This window comes from Anopheles stephensi, chromosome 2 (genome assembly GCF_013141755.1).
Source record: "Anopheles stephensi strain Indian chromosome 2, UCI_ANSTEP_V1.0, whole genome shotgun sequence".
In the NCBI taxonomy this organism is placed as follows: domain Eukaryota; kingdom Metazoa; phylum Arthropoda; class Insecta; order Diptera; family Culicidae; genus Anopheles; species Anopheles stephensi.
This window is the reverse complement of record NC_050202.1, coordinates 58151358-58171830: the sequence shown is the minus strand read 5'-3', so window position 1 is coordinate 58171830 and position 20473 is coordinate 58151358. Positions and strand designations below refer to the sequence as shown.

At 44.6% G+C, this 20473-nt stretch overlaps 1 protein-coding gene across 3 annotated transcripts in view; it reads left to right on the top strand.

Moving 5' to 3' along the window:
- Positions 1-20473, top strand: part of LOC118506374 (neural cell adhesion molecule 1-like) — a 120933-nt gene that overhangs the window by 72804 nt on the left and 27656 nt on the right. For all 3 annotated transcript variants that reach the window (XM_036043401.1, XM_036043400.1, XM_036043399.1), the window contains exons 4-5: positions 852-984; positions 3274-3482. In XM_036043401.1, the coding sequence (XP_035899294.1) occupies positions 852-984; positions 3274-3482 (342 nt within the window). The remainder of the gene's footprint in view (positions 1-851; positions 985-3273; positions 3483-20473) is intronic.

The following is a 20473-nucleotide window of genomic DNA, read 5'->3' as shown; positions in this document are numbered from 1 at the left end:
TCCGACGATTTGGTGGCAGTAAACGATGACCGGGACTGAACTGAGATGAAGTTCATCAATGTGTGTGTGTGTCGGTGTGTATTTTTTGCCGTGGTGATGTTATTGCAGCAGTTCCCATCCCATTGCGGACGTTCGACAGGCTACACCGGGTTTTTCGGGGTGTATGCTGTATTCTGAATATTCATTTGAGTTTTGTTGTATGAATCTTTTATCTTGCCCACCATTCCCATTCTACCATTTACTTCCTGGATGACCTGCAAAAGCATGATTGGGTATCCAATCGGCGATATTGGAGGACTGACTGACTGCATGTCCAAAATAAAAGCGAAGGAAAAAAACATACACACACACGCGGAAACTCCACCCAAGCACACACGACGCCAGGGATTCTACTGGGACAAAAACTCCGGATCCAGCAAAAAATAGCGGCACGACTTCGAAACGGGAACAACAATCGAATGTAATATGCATAAAGCACGCCCACGGTCCGTTTGGCGACGCACCGAAAACGGTCTGGGAAAACGGGGCTCTGGGAAAATAAAAAATGAACATTTCATGCTCGTTGCGCCGTGCTGATGATGGTGGCCCGTTCATTTCCGACGCGCATCCCGGGATATATTGGCAAACAGTTGACAAAAATATTGACATAAATCCTGGATACCAACCACCCTTCCTTCCCCTCACATACACTCCTCCATTTCCCACCACCCAGTCAGTCAGTCAGTTATTGAGCGACACACGGAACACGACACGCCATGACAAAAATGGTCGCCGTATTGACATGTTTCATTCTCTTTCTAACGTGTGACGTTTTGTTTTTCTCTGGTTCCCTTTTCGAATTCCTTTCACAGTTCCTGTCGTGACGATGGAGGCACTGGTTGGCGAGACAATCTATCTGCCGTGCAACGTCAGCACACACGAGCCGGGTGACAATGTCGTGCTGGTGCTCTGGTACCGGGAAGATAAAGGATCGCCCATCTACAGGTAAGCCGATTACGCGCCACCAACCAACCCACAGACGAAAACTGAGCCGCGATGGGATGGAAACGAACGAACGAAAAAAAAAACCTCAAATGGATTTATAACAACAGCAACAACGAAAAAGAGTGTGCATTAAAAGCGCTATCAAAAGTCTCGCGATCGAAACGCAGTCAGCACAGCGGACGAAAGCCAGCGACGCGTTGTTACATAGCAACTGCCCGAATGGAATGGATACCGGTCTGCAGATTCACCCAGCCAGCCAGTCTTTTGTTTGTGGGGCTTCCATGTTTCGAGCCGGCTGGAACATAGCTGGCCATGCTTACAGCCTGCACTGCTGACAAAAGGATCTCATTTGATTATGCAACTAATCATTGAGATTGCAGTCGACGGGCTTACTGGGTTGTAATGCTGCTAGCCGGGAGTCTGATTCTAGGCACTTTTGTTTTAATTAGCAAGAATTTGGCTGGTCTTCTACAGGCAACGGTTGGTCCGATATTTGATAAGGTAAATTCATGAGCTACGGACGTGCATTGTGTACTTTGAAGAAACAAAATCGAACACGGCTACAGGTTGTAGAGCTATGCAGCGAGGAGAAGATGGTCCTAGTGTAACTTCACTAATAAGATCATCTTTTAAATTTTGATATTACTCCTCATTGAAGCACGTGAAAGAGATTGGAACCGTCTTTATCACTACAATTAGTATGCCAATATAATAATAGTTACAAAACGTTGTCTCTTGCGTCTAATTCCTTTTCTTGACTTACAAATGTGATTCGTAATTTTATTCTTAACTTATTCCCAATTTATACTTTATATTAAATTTGCTGGAACAAGTTTTAATTTATAAAATTCCTTATAAATGCATCGGAGTTTGAACAGCTTTTGTTTATTTGGAAATTGTCTCGTCTCTTTTCAAACTTTATTCAATTTAAAATAGAAAATTTGGGCCACGATTGAAAATGATGTTTTGCAAGGTTTGTTTTTTATTAATCAAGAACGGCTTAACCATATTTTCTGTATAGTTATATATAGAGTAAAAGGACTCAATTTTCATGGTTTTAGCATATTTTTAAGCAAACTTTTATAATTTTTTTGATTGGGTAGAAAAATGCCTTATGTGTCATAAGTATAATGCCACTTAGGAAACCATGTTTTATTTGATGAAAATCATTATTTGAAAATCGGTGAAAAAATAATTTAAAGAAGCTTTACTAAAAAATGTCAAAGCAAAAGCTTGTAGTAATTTGTCAAACAGTGATCAGATAATGAATTAATTAAGGGTTGATTAAAATTAAAGAACGACCCCTTGCTATGCCTATCTCATCCTTCAACCACTTCCCATTAATCTGCTTCTCGTAAAGAATATTGACATTGACGAATTCGAGAACATAAAAGAAATGCTGTTCATCTTCTTTGCCTTCCGATTAATGAAAGGACCTTTATTTGTTTGTATCCTCACACTTAACGACAGCAAGCGACAGCAAAGATCAATCAATGGGAGCAAACACAACTGCGTATTGTTTCTACGACCGTTTTGGGATTTGAAATCTGGCATATCGGAAAAAAAACAGCACGACACGACCGTACTTGGACCCACCATCCGGCCAGATAAGCTGATCGAAATGCCACGGAATCGGAAACGACATTCCACATCGGCGGGTGTCGACACAAAAGTTTTCTCGCTCCGCTTCAATTTCGCAACACTTCAATCAATTCTTCATCAATTATGTAGATCATGTTTTCTGCGTTCCGGTTTTTTGCTGTCCTTCGCGGCCTCGCCGGGGAAGCTGCAGCGGTGCGGTGCCAAAGGCTTCGTGACGATAAGATGGCGATGATTTTGTCTTTTTTTTTTGGGCCTCGTTTTCTCGAAGGCGTCCTCCGTTGGCGCTGCTGAAGGTGTGAATAAATAATTCATCTTTGGTGTACTTTGGAAGGCCCATTTTTCGTCCTTCGCTGTTCGTACACGGTCCATGGACATTGTCCGTGGTGGTAAGTGACCTTAACGGCCGTGAAGAAATGCGTCCCACTCCCACGAGAACTTGTCACCGTACCGGGCTGGAGTGGATTAGTTGGTGAGCTGGGGTGTCACTAAAAATGGACGACGCTCACACACACAATTTGTTAATACTGTGATTTGGGCCTGCGCAAACGGTGGCCGCATGACGGGAATACGCTACAGTGGATTATTTAGCTTTAGAAAGCAAATTAAATAAATGAATGTTAGGCGCTAGGATGATTTGCTTGCCCAATGTGTTGCGTGCTAAAATGGTTTACTTTCGTTTCTTCACAGTGCCGATACACGGGGGCGTGAGGTCGGATCGCCCAAGCGCTGGTCGGACGATGCCATGTTCGGCGATCGAGCGTACTTCCAGTTCGAGAAGGAACCGGGAGAGCTAGCGGTCCAGCATGTTCGGGAAACTGACAGCGGCATGTACCGGTGTCGGGTCGATTTCATCGTAGCACAAACTAGAAATAGTGTCGTCAATCTTACAATAATAGGTAAGTGATCGAAGGTATTGTTTACTCCTATATTCTTGCTCGTGTGCAACAAGTTGTTTCGGAGCATCAGCACAGATTCAAGCCAAAATGCTCTTAACCTCTTCTAAAAGCTTAATGTGCCCAGTATCCTGGACCTTTAACTACATGGAACTCGGCAGCCAAGTTTACAGATTATATACCAGCTTTAATGCAGCTTTTGACTCGATCTCCTTAGCTCGCTTACTCTCGAAAATTGAGATATTTGCTTTTGGGGACCATCGGCTTGGTTACGGTAGATCATATAAGTTCAGAGTCGATAAGGATTTTTCCGAGTCTTTTGTCACCAAATTGAGAGTGTCCCACGGAATTTTGTACACAGTCCTCTACTCTTCATACTGTTTGTCGACGACTGCTGTCAATGTTCTACCCTCCCTTCTACGAGAATCTAGGATCCCTTGTGTTTAAATTCCCTGTACTGTTTCTGGGTCCGTTCTACACTGGAAATTGCGTCGGAAGTTTGGTGGTCTTCCGACTTAACACTGCTGGATAGGATCGGACGGACTCAGCGTTAATTCATCCGAGTTGCTGTCCACCGTTTTCTGGAAGGTCGGTCTGAAGAAATTCCTTCGTATCCAAATCGATGATGGAAACTCACACATTCAGTCATATTTTGTCGCCTGCCTCCTTTCCATCAGGATCTGGATGTTCCTTTCCTTCTATCCTAGATTCCTATCTATTCTTCCTCACGTCATTTGAGTGATAGACCTCATCTTCTTATTCCTTCGTTTTATTCACTCAACGGCAAGAACGACCCATTCAAGCGGGCTCGTTCGGCAGAATTTAAATATATTCTGTTAGAAATCCAAACTCTTATGGAATTTATGGAAGTGTAAGTTCTTCGTCATATCTAAATCGACTTCTAACTTTGGAAATAAAGCTAGAATAACTTTTTTGCCCATCAACTATAGCAAAATGCAGGCTACAGAAATATGACTCCAACACGTGTGGCTTCGAGCAATGCAGGGTAGAGCTCAGGACTAGATGCAAATGTGGAACAGTAAGGTGCAGCTACAGGTATCGCTCTAGGTAGCAACGAAGGATGTTGAGACGTGTGTGCAGGGTAGAAATACATCCCCCTTTTTTACCATGCATTTGTTAGGAATTTTGCTGGATTGTTTTTAGTTTACCCCTTTCTTTCTGCGTTGCTTCCATACCATCAAAGTGTGCGTTCCAGACCCAGGGTGTTCACTTGTAGCAGGTGTTGAAAAAAAGTCACTTCCCAGCAACGTACCCACGTACAGGTAGCTTTTAGGATGATTCAGCTACCAAAAAAAGGGTATATAAGCCAACAGCGTTTGCAACCCACACACCAGTCGTAAAATTGCCAGTGACGCGTGCAGTACTGCAAAGGAATCTCTTGACCAGTTATAAGTGAATCGGATTCCTTCGGAAAGGATTGAGGAGGCCTTGAAGAAAGTGAAATCGAAAGTGATAGAAACATACAACAGTGGAAGTAAAGAAAAAACTCAACAGTCATTAGAACCCTGGTGTGCAGCTAGAACAACCGAAGCAAGCCACGTTACGCATCACAGGAATGGAGAACAAACGGAACGGAAATTGCATGTTCTGTGTAAATGACGATCCTCGGGGCAAGTTTGTCGTGTGTACCAACTGCAACAAATGGACACACCTAAGGTGTTTGAAAGTGAGGAGGGCACCGAAGCAGTACGTCTGCAGCACATGCAAAGCAGTTGTAGCGGAAACGGAGGCCAAATCAAAACAGCTGAAAGAGCTATCAGAACAGTTGGCGATATCATCGAAGAAGCAGGAGGAAAATGTTCGCAAGATACTTGAAATAACGGCGAGAAATATTGAGATATCTAAACGAACTATCGAGAAAGCAAAGCTGAAAATGGAGCAGGACGATTCCTCAGACATCGAATTGTTAGACGAGACGACCGTATCTACCGATGGCGAAATGTCTCACATAATAGAAAGCATGGCAAAGCTGGTTCAAGCTGGACCGTCTACATCGACGGCAAACATGGCCAAGGACTGGCCAAGCTTCAAGCAACTGTTTGAAGAAACCACGCGCACCGGTCAACTGTCCCAGGTAGAAAATCTGAAACGCTTGCGAAAATGTATCAAAGGTGAAGCGCTTGCTGCAGTGCACGAGATGATGCACGATCCCGCAAACGTTCCGCCCATACTGTACACGCTCAACACAAAGTTTGGCAATGCGGAGAACGTGTTGAGTGCCTTTCTTCAGGAGCTGCTAGCGGTAGAGGAAATAACGACGGAAAGTCCTAAACCCTTCCTGAAATTTTGCACCGCCTTGCACAACCTCGTTGAAAACATGCTGCAAGGGGATTATACCACCGATGAGACCAGATGTTTGGACGACCAGCGGCTGCTGCATGATCTCATCAAACGGCTACCGATTGAATTACAGTACGATTGGGCCGAAGAGAAGATGGAATTGCAGGGTGTGGATGGCGGCAAGCTTTACTCCATTGTTGACCTGAAGGATTGGCTGGTCATTTACGAGGAGCGGACTAAAAAGTTCGTCGCAGAAAGAAAAGTGGATTAAAAAGTGCCACGCTTAGATGTACATGTGGGACTGGGAACGGATTCTGTAGGCTTTAGTTACACCAGTGATGCGCGGAGATATGTATGAACATAGGTTTAGTAAAACATGTGTTAATAAACGTTGGTCAGCATTGCTGCTTCAATAATCTAGCTAGTCACGGTTAATGAGATGCGCTTATCAATTTATAATCGTTGTTCCGGTGAAGTCGTGTTGTCGAGACGACTCTCAACTAGGTGTTAGGAAAAGACTTCGAAGATGATCTTTTAGTATTGCAGGTCTTTTGTTGATCAGATGTCTCTGATTGGGATAAATCGTTCCCATTCAAAGTATGAGCCCTCTGGCATGATCAAACTGTTTACAAGAACACAGGAATTCCGGTCATGATATTCAGAACTCCTCGTGGAGTGCGGTCGTAGTCTTAGAAGACAATATGTCTCTCGAAGAAGTCTCCTTCATCCGCGTTCTCGTTACTGGTTATACCAGCAAGAGATGGTCTCTATATAAGCAACGTGCGAAACCTTCTTTTAAACAAGGAGAAGAACTCAAGACTAAACAGCATTCAGTATCACCAAGAATCTCTTGATTTTTCAGTTATTCTTCGAAAGCAAATGTGTGGATCTTCTTCAAACTGCATTTAAGGAGCTGCTTTTAAAATCTAAACGGCTCAGTATAACTATCTGGCGTTCGTCCATCGCTTGGGAGGAATCTCCGATGACAAACTGCAACTTCAAAGTAATCACCACACAAAACAGTAACAAATCACTCGCGAGTGGTATAGTACTCCCCAGACAATTTGCCCCATTTTCCGATCGGAATCCCTTTGCTGCATCACTCATCATCGGAATTATCTCGTAAGAGGGCCAACCCATATATTTCTGGTATGATCGGTTGGGGGATTCCTGTACCGATGATGATTGCGCCGAATCGTTGCAATGATTAAATATAAATCAGAATCAATAGCGCTGCTTGTACGGCATTAAAACTCGTTGCCCAGCGATTCTCTTTTACGCTCCACAGGGGACCAATTTGTTGTGCCAGGCCCGTTCGGTTCGGGTTGCGCTCGCCAGAATCACGATTCCTGCTGCTCTTACTTACATCTACAACCATCCACGGTATGAAATATGGCAATCGGTGTGTGTGTGTGTGCACATCAATAATGCTTCCGTGGGAAAAAGACGCTACAACACTCGCTTTAAAAGCACTTCCTGTCGCGAGGTTAAAGAGCTACAGCGAATCATAAAGCAGCAGCTCATCGAATCGCAATGCTCTACCGAATGCTGATGACACATCTTTATGAGCATCAGTGGGGTGGTGGCAGTATGGTCGTTATCGAAAACTCGATGGGCTTCGGTCCCGTTTTCCCCGCCAACCCGAACCAGCCGAAATTGATAGAGCAATCATAATCGGGCAACGGTCGGGAGAGTGTGCGCGTGTACGGGACCGTTGCAGAAACGTACATGACATGGCACATGGCAGGTCACAAAACTTCCCCCAAATTGACATCTTGACGATCCGAATGCCACTCGATTCGGCTGCTCCAGATGGATTAGTGTCGTCAAGATTGCTCGTAAGCAGTGGCCCGGTCCCACGTTATGTCATTCCGTCAGACGGTATGCTACCACTTTGGCCGACCCTAGTTGGGTTTGAGTTTGAGTTTCACTCAGAAGTATCGATGAAAAAGGCCAACAATGGGAAGGGAACGCGAACCGTTGTTTGGCGCAAAAGGGAGGGCATCACCCATGCCCGGATTGATCGGCATCGGTACCAAAGGAGCAGCTTTATGAAATTCCCATGAGGACACACTTTTTTTGTCCTCCCGTTGAGGCGGGTGGATAATATTGACAACGACTCGTTATGCTCACCATTCGCTGCTGTAGTGGGATAATAAATTGATATTTGTGTACAAACCGTGCACCTTGGGACGGTCCTCGGGCAGGGGAACTGATTCCTGGTTTTTTTGCTGTCCCCGATACGGTAAGTAAATAAATACATGTTTGACATGAGTTCTTGAACAGGTTTTATTGACAAGGCGGCGTCAGGGGCGATGGGGTGTGGAAGGAAAGGTGGGTCGAATGCCACAGAAGCTAGCGAAAATCTAAGTCATTCTCCATCCAATTATTACTGCGGAGCATTTAGACGATGGCAAGCTGGATTTCTAACCCAGAAGTACAGGTTATGGCTTATGTCCAGCATTTAGAATATTGAGACGATAACACCTTATACTGGAGAGGATTTCTGCCCACCATCAAGCGACAGTATACTAGAGCTCATGGCAGAAATAGAGCCTGTCAATTAGCATTTAGCTCAACGCTCATGGTTGTACTTTGATACATTAACTTGGTAGGCCTTTGCAAATATATTAAAATCGCTCTTCATAAAGCAACAAATAATTTTCCCACTGATTATTTGAATTTATAAATCGTCATAATGCCAATGGAGCATGAAGCAAAAAATGCCAAAATCAGTGGGCACAACTTCTATAAATATTTAGCTACTTTATTTAAAAAAAGTTTGGAACTACGTTTACATCGGATGATTATGTTTTCCGCCCGTTGCTTGATTTCAGGAAATCAACCTCCATTAAATAAATTTACAAACCTTGGTGGTGGCAAACGATAGAAATAATGAAACAATTTCTATTATATTAAATTTTATCGCTAACGTCATTTTGTTTATCTACGAGTATTTGGAATAGGAATTTGAGAAAGCTAGGCAGCGTATTGTTTTACTACAAGTATGTTGAAAACACAATGCTTTGGTACACTTTCACTTGAATTTATCTAACAGTTAATTCTATGAATGTGAATAGTGAAGTGATGTTTGTTCTAGTTGAATTTTTTTCTTCTGATTATTTTGTTTTGTATGTTTTAGCAACAGTACAAAATACATAGAAATGTTTGCAATAAAACACAATAGCGTGCACACAATAGTTTCAAAACAGTCAACATGTTATAAACTATTGAGTTCTTACAAGTACGTCATACATTTTTATTACTTAAATAAGCAGATCCTAGGAAGAGGAAACAATGCTGTGAGTTATAAGAAAAACAAGGGTTTGCAAGGCACACAAATAGCCGGGGATGGAGATTGGAACCAACAGTTGCATAGAGATTGATGACAATGGGAAGTACTTTTCACATATTTATCTATATTTTCAGTTGTTATCTAGGTTCACGGTAGTTGTTGTGTTGAAGTTGTTTGGGAAGATGTACGAGATTTTGGTACGGTTCTATTGCCGTAAAAACAGAAATCAGAACAGCATAAATATATGCCTACAATGTTCTATAAGCAGCCCTACAGTGAAAGCGCGACAGGGCCAGCACAGAACTGAGTGAATATTATCCCGTAACAGCAGGGTCTCTGCTAATCCCGAGTCTGGACTCAGCAGCCAATTTCAAACCTAATGTCATGTTCTACGTATGTATTTAACTCAACAAAGGGTCCCCTGATGATCAGAAAATCGATGAGTCTCGACGAGATGGAGTCTCTCTTCGAGTCTTCAATGATACAGACTCTCAAACCAATGATCTGTTGGAACCAACCTTGAAAATCATTAAAAGCAGTGTCAGGGAACGATTCGTTAGGAAAGTCTTCATGTTACAGTCCTGAATGGGCGTACTGTGAAGCCTTTACAAACCAGAGATCCAGACTGAATCAATTGGATCGGTTTTATGGCTGTAAAGCAACTTCAACGACATTGGTGTCAAAAATAATAATTTTCCGCAAGAGACCAATTACTCGAAAAACAAATCAATTCGTAAGAAACACTTAACAGCAGAATGGCCAGCAAAATTCTAGGAAGCCATACAAAGTAACATTTCCTCCTCGACGAACACTAAACCGATCTAAATCGATTGCTGCACTGGCACCCGTGGCACACGGACATAAAATTGTATATCGTATCTAGGGAGACATTTTGCGACACTGCGCTTACAACCCGTCCAGCTAACCAGTTACTCTTACGAAAAAAAAAACGACACACGGTAGCTTAAACTCTTCTCAGGAAAAGAAAACCTACCACCATTCTTAATACTTAGCACAAGACGTTTGAGGCGTTCCCCCTTGCTGTGAGTGAGAAAAGTTGATGGAATAAAAATAACCAAAACCGTTTACAGAGGAGCATACTCGAACCCAATCTACCCCAACTTCCCACAATCCATATGGCGCCTGGGAAGAAGTTCTTCAGGCAGTGGTTAAACCACGGTTGCTGCCAGCATCCACCAAACGCGAGCGTGAATGTCGTAGGTGTGGTAGAGTTCCTTGGAGTACCATCCCAATGTGGAGTGACAATGTGGGCTCATACACACACCGGGTAGGCGGGCCCCGGTACTTGTGATCGAAGGCGGTGGTAGTCTTAGATAACCTTTTAAAGTGGAAATTTATAACGTAATAATGTGAGTTTTGTTATTTTCCACTCTTGGCCGTCATCTGGTCCGTGGCTGGCGTAAAGCAAAGCTCACCCGGGTGTATGATAAGAGTTGCTTGCTGCACATTGCTGCTTGGGGGAGAATGGTTTTGATTTTATTAAACGAACCCACGCCGCTTCGCCCGCTTTGACTCATCTTTGTCATTGAGCTTTTAAGCCGGCAGAACGCAGTGCCAGTTACACATGCGGCCACACGACCAGTCATCATGTGGAGTTGCTCTCGACGTAACAATCTATGTACCATAAAGTAGTGAGTTTTATTTACTCTTTTTACTAGCTTTAAAACCTCTTAAGGTTGTGGGGGCTTCCTGATCTTGGGTGGCTCGCAGCAGGTATAAGACGTCCGTTCAAGAGTGTGACCGAAGACTTGTTTTTATCGCTCTATTATGAGGCGTTTGTTTTTGTGACGCTTTTTTAGGATATTCAACCGGAAAAATATTCAGTGGACCCTAACGCCTTGAAGAATTCTGTTTTGATTATTTTATCTCAGTTGCTGCTTTCGATAGAGCCCAACATTATCGCAAGTTGGGGTTTTCTTCGATGACTCTAAAATGGCTTGAACCGTCCCTTGTTGGCAGAAGCTAATCAAGTAAAGGACTGTTCTGTCTGTCTTCTCCTTTACCAGATTTTTTTTAATATTCTGGGGCGGTCGTGTGGCCGAAGTGATAACGGTGTCGATCTTCACACGGAAGGAGGTTTCGAGGTTCAAATCTCATCCAGTCCGTCTACCCGCTATTTGTTAAATTTCTCGAACGATGTCCATATTTCCTTCTACCGTACTCATCGGCCTAGCCTCTATCACTATTTCCTCAACTCTATCCAGCTGCACCGTATTCACATTATCTGCGACCAGATTGTTCCTCTCGAATGCAAACTACTTTTTTATGAAGTTCTCTGGATTATTTCTGTGTTTTTTGGAACTTCTCTACTGCGATCAGGACTACTTAACTTGACCAAAAGCAACGTTGCTTAACTAGGATTGTTTTCCTGAGATTTCTTGATCGGAATCTCGCTCCCTCTTCCGAAGTGCGTAGCCAAATGCTTGGTTTGAAGTTATTAGTTATTAGTTCATTATAAAGTAGATGAAGTCTCGGAGCTACGGCTTCTCGGAGTTCTTAACGTTTCTGCCCTCTTTCCTGCGTTTCTTTCTATGCTCCTTCACGATGTCTTCGTCTACCCAATTTTGTTGCAGATCTCTCTAGACGCACTCATCATTGCTCTAACGAGCCGTTTCTTTTCAGCCCTCGTAGCATCAACTACTTCTTGCAGTTCGTCGGTTTTCACTCCTTTTGCTTCCTTTGGCTAGTCTCCCTTACAGCCATCCAATAACCTTCCTGTGATTTTTCCCTCTTCTGAGTCCCGAGGATGTCTTGTTAGTTCTAAAATCTAAGATTGATGCACCTTTAAGGTTAATATACAATTGTTAATAAAGATGATTTTTTTTACGAATTGCGCAAATAATTTATCATTTTCGATGAATTCTTCTTGCCTTTATTTTTTTGTTGATAATTTCGTCGTCCAAAGTTTGTACCAAACTAAGCAATATCCAAATCATAATTTAAAGCCACACTTTTCCGTTGCCTTTTTTTATTAAGTATTACTGCCGATAAGTAGATTTTCACACTGCCAAAGATACCAATTGGTTTGGTTAAATTTTGCGCCCTTGATTATGCTGTCAGGCTTCCCGGAGGACTAGTGTCGATTGTTCCTCAACACTGCTTCAAACTGCGAAACTACACAGAATGTAATCAGCAGCGAGACGGCGTGGTAAAAGTTTTCCGTGCACTCCACCGGCACTGCTATTGCTCCGGGAGGAATAATTCTGTCGAACGATTGCTCCTAAATGAGCGGTATGGTATGGTGTAGAGAATTTACTGGATGTGATATCGTGATTGTAGAGCGATAGATGAAACACGTCTGGTTTCTTTGCGAGTGTGAATTCAATTGTCCTTTATTCTTATGCATTAATTAGAGTTCATTACAAATTCATCATGATTCATTTCTACCCTATAAACATTTTCGTAATTCGAACATTCCGGCCACCAAGAATGAAATTCTTTAGAGTAATTAATAAACAAACGTGTTCGAATTATTATTCAGGTGAGGTAGTAGGTAACAATGCTAGTCGTGCTGTCGGTCGCACGATGTACTTGTTAGGTGCCGTTCGTAAAGTGACGACACGGATGACGTCGTCCTTGCCGGGATGGAGTTTAACAATGCGCCCCTTTGGCCACTCGGTGGGATGAGCATTATCTTCTCGTATAAGGACTAACTGATTTTCTTTAAGCTCAACTACTGACCTGCTACCGAACGACGATCGTGCTTGTAATTGTTGTGTATATTCCCTTTGCCATCGTTGCCAAATAGATCGTACATAGCGTTGCACTAACTGATACTCGTTTAAACGATTAGACGCAATGTTAGTGTAATCAATATCGGGAACAGATTGCATGTTACCTCCGATGAGGAAATGGCCTGGTGTGAGCACTTCAAGATCACACGGATCTTCTGACATTGGAACTAAGGGTCGCGAGTTTAAACAGGATTCGATCTGTGTTAACAATGTAAGCATATTTTCGTAGGTTATACTTGTTGTCCCTATGGTTCGCAGTAAATGATGTTTCGCTGATTTGACCGCTGCTTCCCAGAGCCCGCCGAAGTGGGGAGCTCGCGGTGGTATGAAACGCCATATCATGCCGTTCTCCGCACACCAATTGAAGATGGATTTACGATCTTCCTCATTCTGCTTCAGCATTTTGTAGATACGATGTAGTTCATTTGCTGCTCCTTTAAACGTTGTAGCGTTATCTGAGTGCAGCTCCTTCACCATTCCTCTGCGTGCTACGAAGCGACGAAGTGCTGATAGAAATGCGGTTGTTGTCAAATCGCTCACCAATTCAATATGTACAGCTCTGGTTGAGAAACAGACGAAAATTGCAATATACGCCTTGCTTGGACCGCGATTCCGAACATTTGATTTGATTAATAATGGCCCACAGTAGTCAACGCCGCAAACGGAGAATGCTCTGGTTGGGGTCACTCTTGACTCCGGTAGATCTGCAACACTTTGTTGGACTAATGTTGGTTTGGCCTTGAAGCATTGAAGACAGCGATGGTAGATTGATTTCACTAGACTTCTTCCTCCTATCACCCAAAATCGTTGTCGGAGCGTTGCTAGCAAAAGTTGCGGTCCGGCATGTAATAACCGGAGGTGATATGCTGTTGCTAAGAGAACTGCCATAGGATGGGTGGCAGTTAACACGATGGGATGTTTAACCGAATGCGATGCTGTCATGTTGCCCAGCCGGCCACCAACCCGAAGCACTCCTGTTTCGTCCAAATATGGTCTCAGCCACTTCAGTCTTGATGCTCGGGATACCTGTCTTCCTGTTGTTAAGGCGTGGATTTCGTCGTCGAACGTATCTTGTTGGGCGAGTTTACATAGGGCGATTTCGGCTTGATGAAGATCTTCAGTTGTGATGGTTGCTTCGACGATATCTGTATCAGCTACATCTCGTTTGTTTTCGGCACGACACCCCTTTGGATGTTGTGAAGAATATGCCTTGGTTCTCAGGCACCGCACGTATTTGAATATGTATGCTACCACACGGCGAAGTTTGTGGTAACTTGAATACCTAGCGAAGAGTGTGTTGGAGAAGGCTCGTGCGATAGAGGTGCAATTGATGGGTTGAGTAGCCTTCCGCTCTTCATCTGCCAATTCACCTTCATCGTTAGACGGAATAAACGTTGGCCAATTGCTTTCATTTTGTGCCAACCAATGTGGCCCGTTCCACCACCGGTGTCGATTGATCAGATCCTCAGCTTTTATACCACGTGATAAATCGTCTGCAGGATTGTCCCTTCCAGGGACGTGCTTCCAGCTCATACCGTCGGTGTCCCGTTGAATCTGTGCAACACGATTAGCCACGAACGGTTTCCAGCGACTCGGCAGTGATTGCAACCAGTATAGTACCGTGGTGGAATCAGTCCAGAAATACACCTTGATGTTGAATCTCGTTGCGTTGATGATCTTCTTGTAGAGTTGTGTGGCTAACCTTGCGGCACAAAGTTCCAATCTTGCTATTGAATGCGTATTTGTCAACGATACGACTTTAGATTTTGCCGTTATTAGTTGTACTGAAACATACTCCTTCGTTTCTGCACGAATGTACCCGCATGTTCCATAAGCTGACTGTGATGCGTCTGCAAACATGTGTAGTTGAACGCTACGTGCTTGCACCAGTGAGACGAATCGAGGTACTCGGACCTCTCGCAATCGGAATATTCCTTGATGGTATTGATTCCACTCCTCCTGAAGCTGTGGTGGCAGCGTGCTATCCCAATCAAACGCCGTTCCGTTCCTCTTCAGAGTCCATAGACGTTGCATAAACATTTTTGAAATGATTATGGTGGGCCCCAGTAGCCCGAGTGGATCGAAGATCTTCGCGATGAATGATAATGCTTGGCGCTTGGTTAACGACATTGGTGGAGGTGGTAAATCTACTTGAAACCGAAATGCGTCGTTTCTTGGCTCCCAAACCAAGCCTAATGTTGAGACGGAGTGATCTTCTAGCTCGTGAACGGATTGTATTGCTATATTTTCTGCAGGAATGCCTTCTAATGCCTCTGGACAGTTTGATACCCATTTTCTAAGCACCATTCCTGCTGAATTCAGCATTGCAGTTATCTGAGTTACTTTTTTTACCACATCTGCGATATTGCTTGCTCCAGATAGAAGATTATCGACATAAAAATCGTGCAGAACAGGATCGACCGCATCAGGAAAGCTCTGCTGATGATCACGTGCAATTTGTTGAAGTGTTCTGGTGGCTAAAAAGGGTGCTGATGCTGTACCATACGTTACTGTAGCCAGTTCATAAGTAGAGATTGGGTCTGTGGTGGATTTTCTGTATCGTATGCGTAGCAAACTTCGATCTTCGGGGTGATGTAGTATTTGGCGATACATTTTTTCGATATCAGCGGCTATAGCTATGGCATGTGTACGGAATCTCAGGATGATGGAAAACAGATCTTCTTGGACAATCGGGCCTACTAGTAATGTGTCATTGAGGGAGTAGCCGGACGAGGTCTTGCATGATGCATCAAACACTACCCTAACCTTGGTAGTGGTACTGGAATCTTTGACGACAGCGTGGTGCGGTATGTAACAATGTTCGATTGTATCATCTACAGGCTCGGCAAGCTTCTTCATGTGACCGAGGTTTTCGTATGCTTCCATGAATGCACTGTAAGCTTTCGCCATTTCAGGATTGGATCTCAATCGACGTTCTACGCTCAGCAAGCGCCGATCCGCAATTTCTCGTGACGCACCCAGGGTTGCACCGTTAGTAACATTTCGGGGAAGTCTGACCACGTACCTGCCCGAAGGTTCTCGATTTACTGTTGATGTGTAGTATTCCTCACAGTAATTTTCCTGTACTGAGAATGCTGGTCCGTCATCAACAGTTTCTAGCTCCCAAAAACGTTGTATCATGGCTTCGAGTGGTTCTGATACGATGGCGGCACTCAATAACGCAGTCCTATTGGATGGTGTTTTCTTGTGCGTTGCATTTCCGGCAACCACCCAGCCAAACGGTGTTTCCATAAGCCATGGTTTGCCTGGACCAAGTGCTCGTTTGCGGCCTGTATGCAGTTCCCAGAAGGCCTCCCCACCAATTACCACATCGATCTGGCTTGGAGTGTGGTAATTTGGATCAGCCAGTGTAACGTCAGGAATCTGCCATGAAGAAACATCAATTGGAGCCGAAGGAATGTCTGCTGTGGGTGCCCTTAAAATAAAGAATTCCATTTTAGTGCTGAATTCTTGATTTTGAGATTCAATAGTAGCCACGATAGAGTTTTTAACTTGCTGTACTGCTTGCCCAATGCCAGTGATGACGATGTTGACCCTTTTCTGCGGCGTTTGCAGACGTTTAGCCAATGACTCCGTGATGAAGTTTGAAGTAGATCCGGAGTCTAGCAGCGCTCGTGCTTTGATTTGCTGGCCATGGTCGTCTACAATGGTGATTATGGCGGTTTCTAGTAATACCATGTCGCCTTCCTGGACCTCATCTGATTGTGCTGACATGCTGATTTTTGCCGGAAAATTCGGTTGACCGAAAGGTGTGGTTGTTGGTGCTGGTGATGTAATATGCAGCAGTGTATGGTGACGCGCGTTGCAAAACCGACACGAATATTTTGAATTGCACTCAGGAACCTGATGATCCATTGACAGGCAGTTGAAACACAACCGCAGCTTTGCCACGATGTCCCGACGATCCTTCACCGACTTTCTATCGAATGCTGGGCACGTGCGCAGTGGGTGTCGGTCCGAGCAACCCAATGAACACGATGTTGGTTTCACTGTGACTGTCTTCTCACGCCCTGTGGTCACAGCATAGGATTGCGAACGACGATGTGATGGGGATGATGTAGTTCCTTTGACCACGGCACTCGACTTGTGTTTCACCCCGGCCACCGTGATCGCAACCAGCTCCTTGCTCCTTTCCAGGTTGAGTGTTGATCGTAGAATGCGAACTCTGTCCTGTAAAAAACTGATTAGTTCCGAATACTTATCTTGAGGCGACGTTGACGAGTGTCGTTCCCAAGCCAATAGTGATTCGGAGTCCAGTTTTAAGAACAGGATGTTTATCAGCGGCACGTCCCAAGAATCCACGGGTTGATCCAGTTTCCGAAGTCCATTCACGTTTCTCGTGAATTCGTCCACGAGTGAGGCTAGGTCATCCACGTTGGTTCCGTCCACCGATGGAAGGAAATGTAGTCTCCGGTAGTACTCGCGACACAACATGCGTTTGTTGTCGTATCGTTTCAGTAGCATCTTCCACGTTACGGCATAGTTGTCAGCCGTCAACGATGTGTGCTCGAACGGCCGAGCAGCATCACCCTTCAAGGTACCGAGCAAGTACTGCAGCTTCATGATCGGTGGGATTTCGGGCGAAGAATCGATCATAGCAACAAATCGATCTCTGAAAGTCAACCACTTTGTATCATCACCGTCGAAAGTCGGTAGCTCGACTTTGGGAAGACGAATGTTCACTGTGCTTGAGCTGTTTAGAGCTGCGGTGCTCGAAAGCAGCAATGAATTGTTCACTGTATGGTTCTCCATTGGTTTATGTTTGAGGAAGAAACCACGCAACTTTCTATAACGTTCGTCCATATCACACCTATCGTTGATGCACGCTTCAATAGTATCTTCTTTGTCATCTAGTTCCTCTAGTTTCCCGATCGCGTTTATGAAACTATTATGATGTGAGTCCAACTGTTCTAGGCATGTGGACAACTCATCGACTTGATTTTCATCGTACCTCAACATAAAATCCTCTAATCGCGCAATATATGCTTCGGATTGCCTTTTCTTCAACAGCACATTTTTTATTTTTTTGTCCATAGTGAAATATGAAATATTTCGCACTCGATACGCACTGAAAGCTTTGTTGTATGCAAAATTGTACGCAGGTCCAAGTACGCGATTCACTTAGCACGGTTGCAGTAGTAACAACACCTTTACTTTACAAGATGGTGGTGAGATGACGCTATGAAATTGGCGCGCGATGGTGATGAGGTTGTCGACCGAAGCTTGGATAAAGCGACGCTTCCACTAACACAATTATCGAACTATAAAGCGGATGAGAAGGACGATTGTTCACGGAAGTCTGCGTTGACGGAACGCGGTTCACTTTCACACGCGAGCACGGATGACACAAAAACACACTAGTAATCGGCTGGCAGGAAGGTCCGTGATAATGATTGTTCACAATATTGTTCTATCACTGAGCACAGCACTAACGATGTACGAAAGTTACACTCACACGCATATACATACATGCACACTCCGTGGGAATGTTTCGATCTCTTGATGCAGAGTGACCACACACGGATGTTGAAACGAACAGACGCGATGATTCGAAAGGAATTCACGATGGATGGGTATCGTGAATTTCACAGTAGAGTAGGATACTCAATGTTCGTGCCCTTGATAGCGGGGCGATGATTGTACTACACCGTAAGCCTAGTACAACCGGAACTGGCTTGCACAAAACTGGACGAGAATTGGTAACACGTAGTGCCCTAATTCACTATTGTACAAGGATACAAGTCACGACACACTATCCGGTTCGAAGGACCAAAATGTAGAGAATTTACTGGATGTGATATCGTGATTGTAGAGCGATAGATGAAACACGTCTGGTTTCTTTGCGAGTGTGAATTCAATTGTCCTTTATTCTTATGCATTAATTAGAGTTCATTACAAATTCATCATGATTCATTTCTACCCTATAAACATTTTCGTAATTCGAACATATGGGTTCCCGGTTCTCGTAAATATCGTACGGACGGAACGACGAGTCCTGCCCAGCAGCTGAGCTGCAAGAAGTTGACGGTAACAGTAAAAGCGACAGTAACAAACATCGATGAAGAAGGATGAAGCGAAACGGTTGTTTGCCATCCCGTCGCATTATTCTCGAGCCTGTCGTCAAGCTGCCCGCTGTCAAGCTGTTTGTCACAACTTCTCGAGGTCCAATGGGAGGTACTGCTGCCGGGTGCACTAATCGTCCTGACCTCAAACTTTTCTGCTAACGAGATCTGACCCGATTCATTTCCGTCGTTGTTGCATTTTCCCAGCGTTTGTGAGCCCCCCCTTTGGCCACACGGACCGATGGGGACTACCTATTCTTTCTCGGCTGCCCGTGCAATGCGCTATTGAACAGCCATCATCTACAACAATCCCAATGCCAAAGGTGATTGGGAACAGAGCGAGCGGGTCCGCGCGCTGCAAATAATCATCTCATTCAACAGATCGATTTATGTTAAATTGATTATTTTCCCATCCGTTCCGGGGTTTTCCACCGGTCCGACCCCTTTTGCAATCGGTCGTCATCCACTCGGGAGGAAGGCCATGAAATACGATGCAGCCGAGAATAGTAATGGAACCAAGGCAGCAGCGCCATTTGACCATCACCGTCCCGGGCGAACAATTCCGGTGCGTGAATCGGCAAGGCTTGGGAGCACAGGTCGGGACGGGACTTCCATTGAGAAAACGATTTGTTTTTCTTCATCCTTGGCTTCTCTTATGCTTCCCCTTTTGTATTGCTTGCAGTAGCGATGGTCCTGGTGGCGGACAGCTTAATGGAAGGAAAACATTGAACCGTTGGCAGGATTGATTGATCCTGTTCCATGGGAAAAGGTTTCGTCGTGCCGTTCGGTTTTTTCCCTCCTATCGCCTTTTGCTTTTGCAACAAACTACACACACACACACACACACACACAGACATTAGGAACAGGCAATGTTAAGATCACCTCTTTCCGGCTGATTGAATGCAAAAAGGATAGGGAACACACTCGTTGACTCGGTATGGCAGCATGTCTCGTACGATTGTTTGTCAACGATTGCACCCTTCTTGACTTGACTCATTCTCACTGACGCACGGGAAGGGTTCACGAACGAAACAAAAATGAAATAAAAGTCTCTCCATTTACCACCCCTAACTGGGGGAGGCTGGCAACTGGCTGGCAGACATTCCATCGAACATCATTCCATCGATTGACCTCATCCCAGCAACCCAGGGTCACCATTAGTGTAGATCGAGGGCTGACGAACGGTAGGCAGACTGGTAGGCAGGCAGGTCCGTGGCAGGAAACCGTGTAATGCGTGTAGATGCCCCAAATCGATGGATGGTCACACAATGCCACGTTCGGGTGGCGTTTGACAAGCTAACTGATGACGACGCGTGTCGCTCGAATCGTGGGGCAGAAGGGAAACCCGGGAAAACAATTTGCGGATCGAGGTCGACCGGGCGAATGCGTACCGGACCGAATTCGGGATCAGCGGTCAAACTCATGTTTCTTCTGCCGTGTGTTTTGCTGGAAGATGTCAGGAGAGTTCTAGTTCTGCTGGAAAGTACCCGTTTGAAATCGATCGAATCGAGCGGGCCCGGTTCTAGTCGGACGTGATGAATGTTATCTTCTATTGTTTGT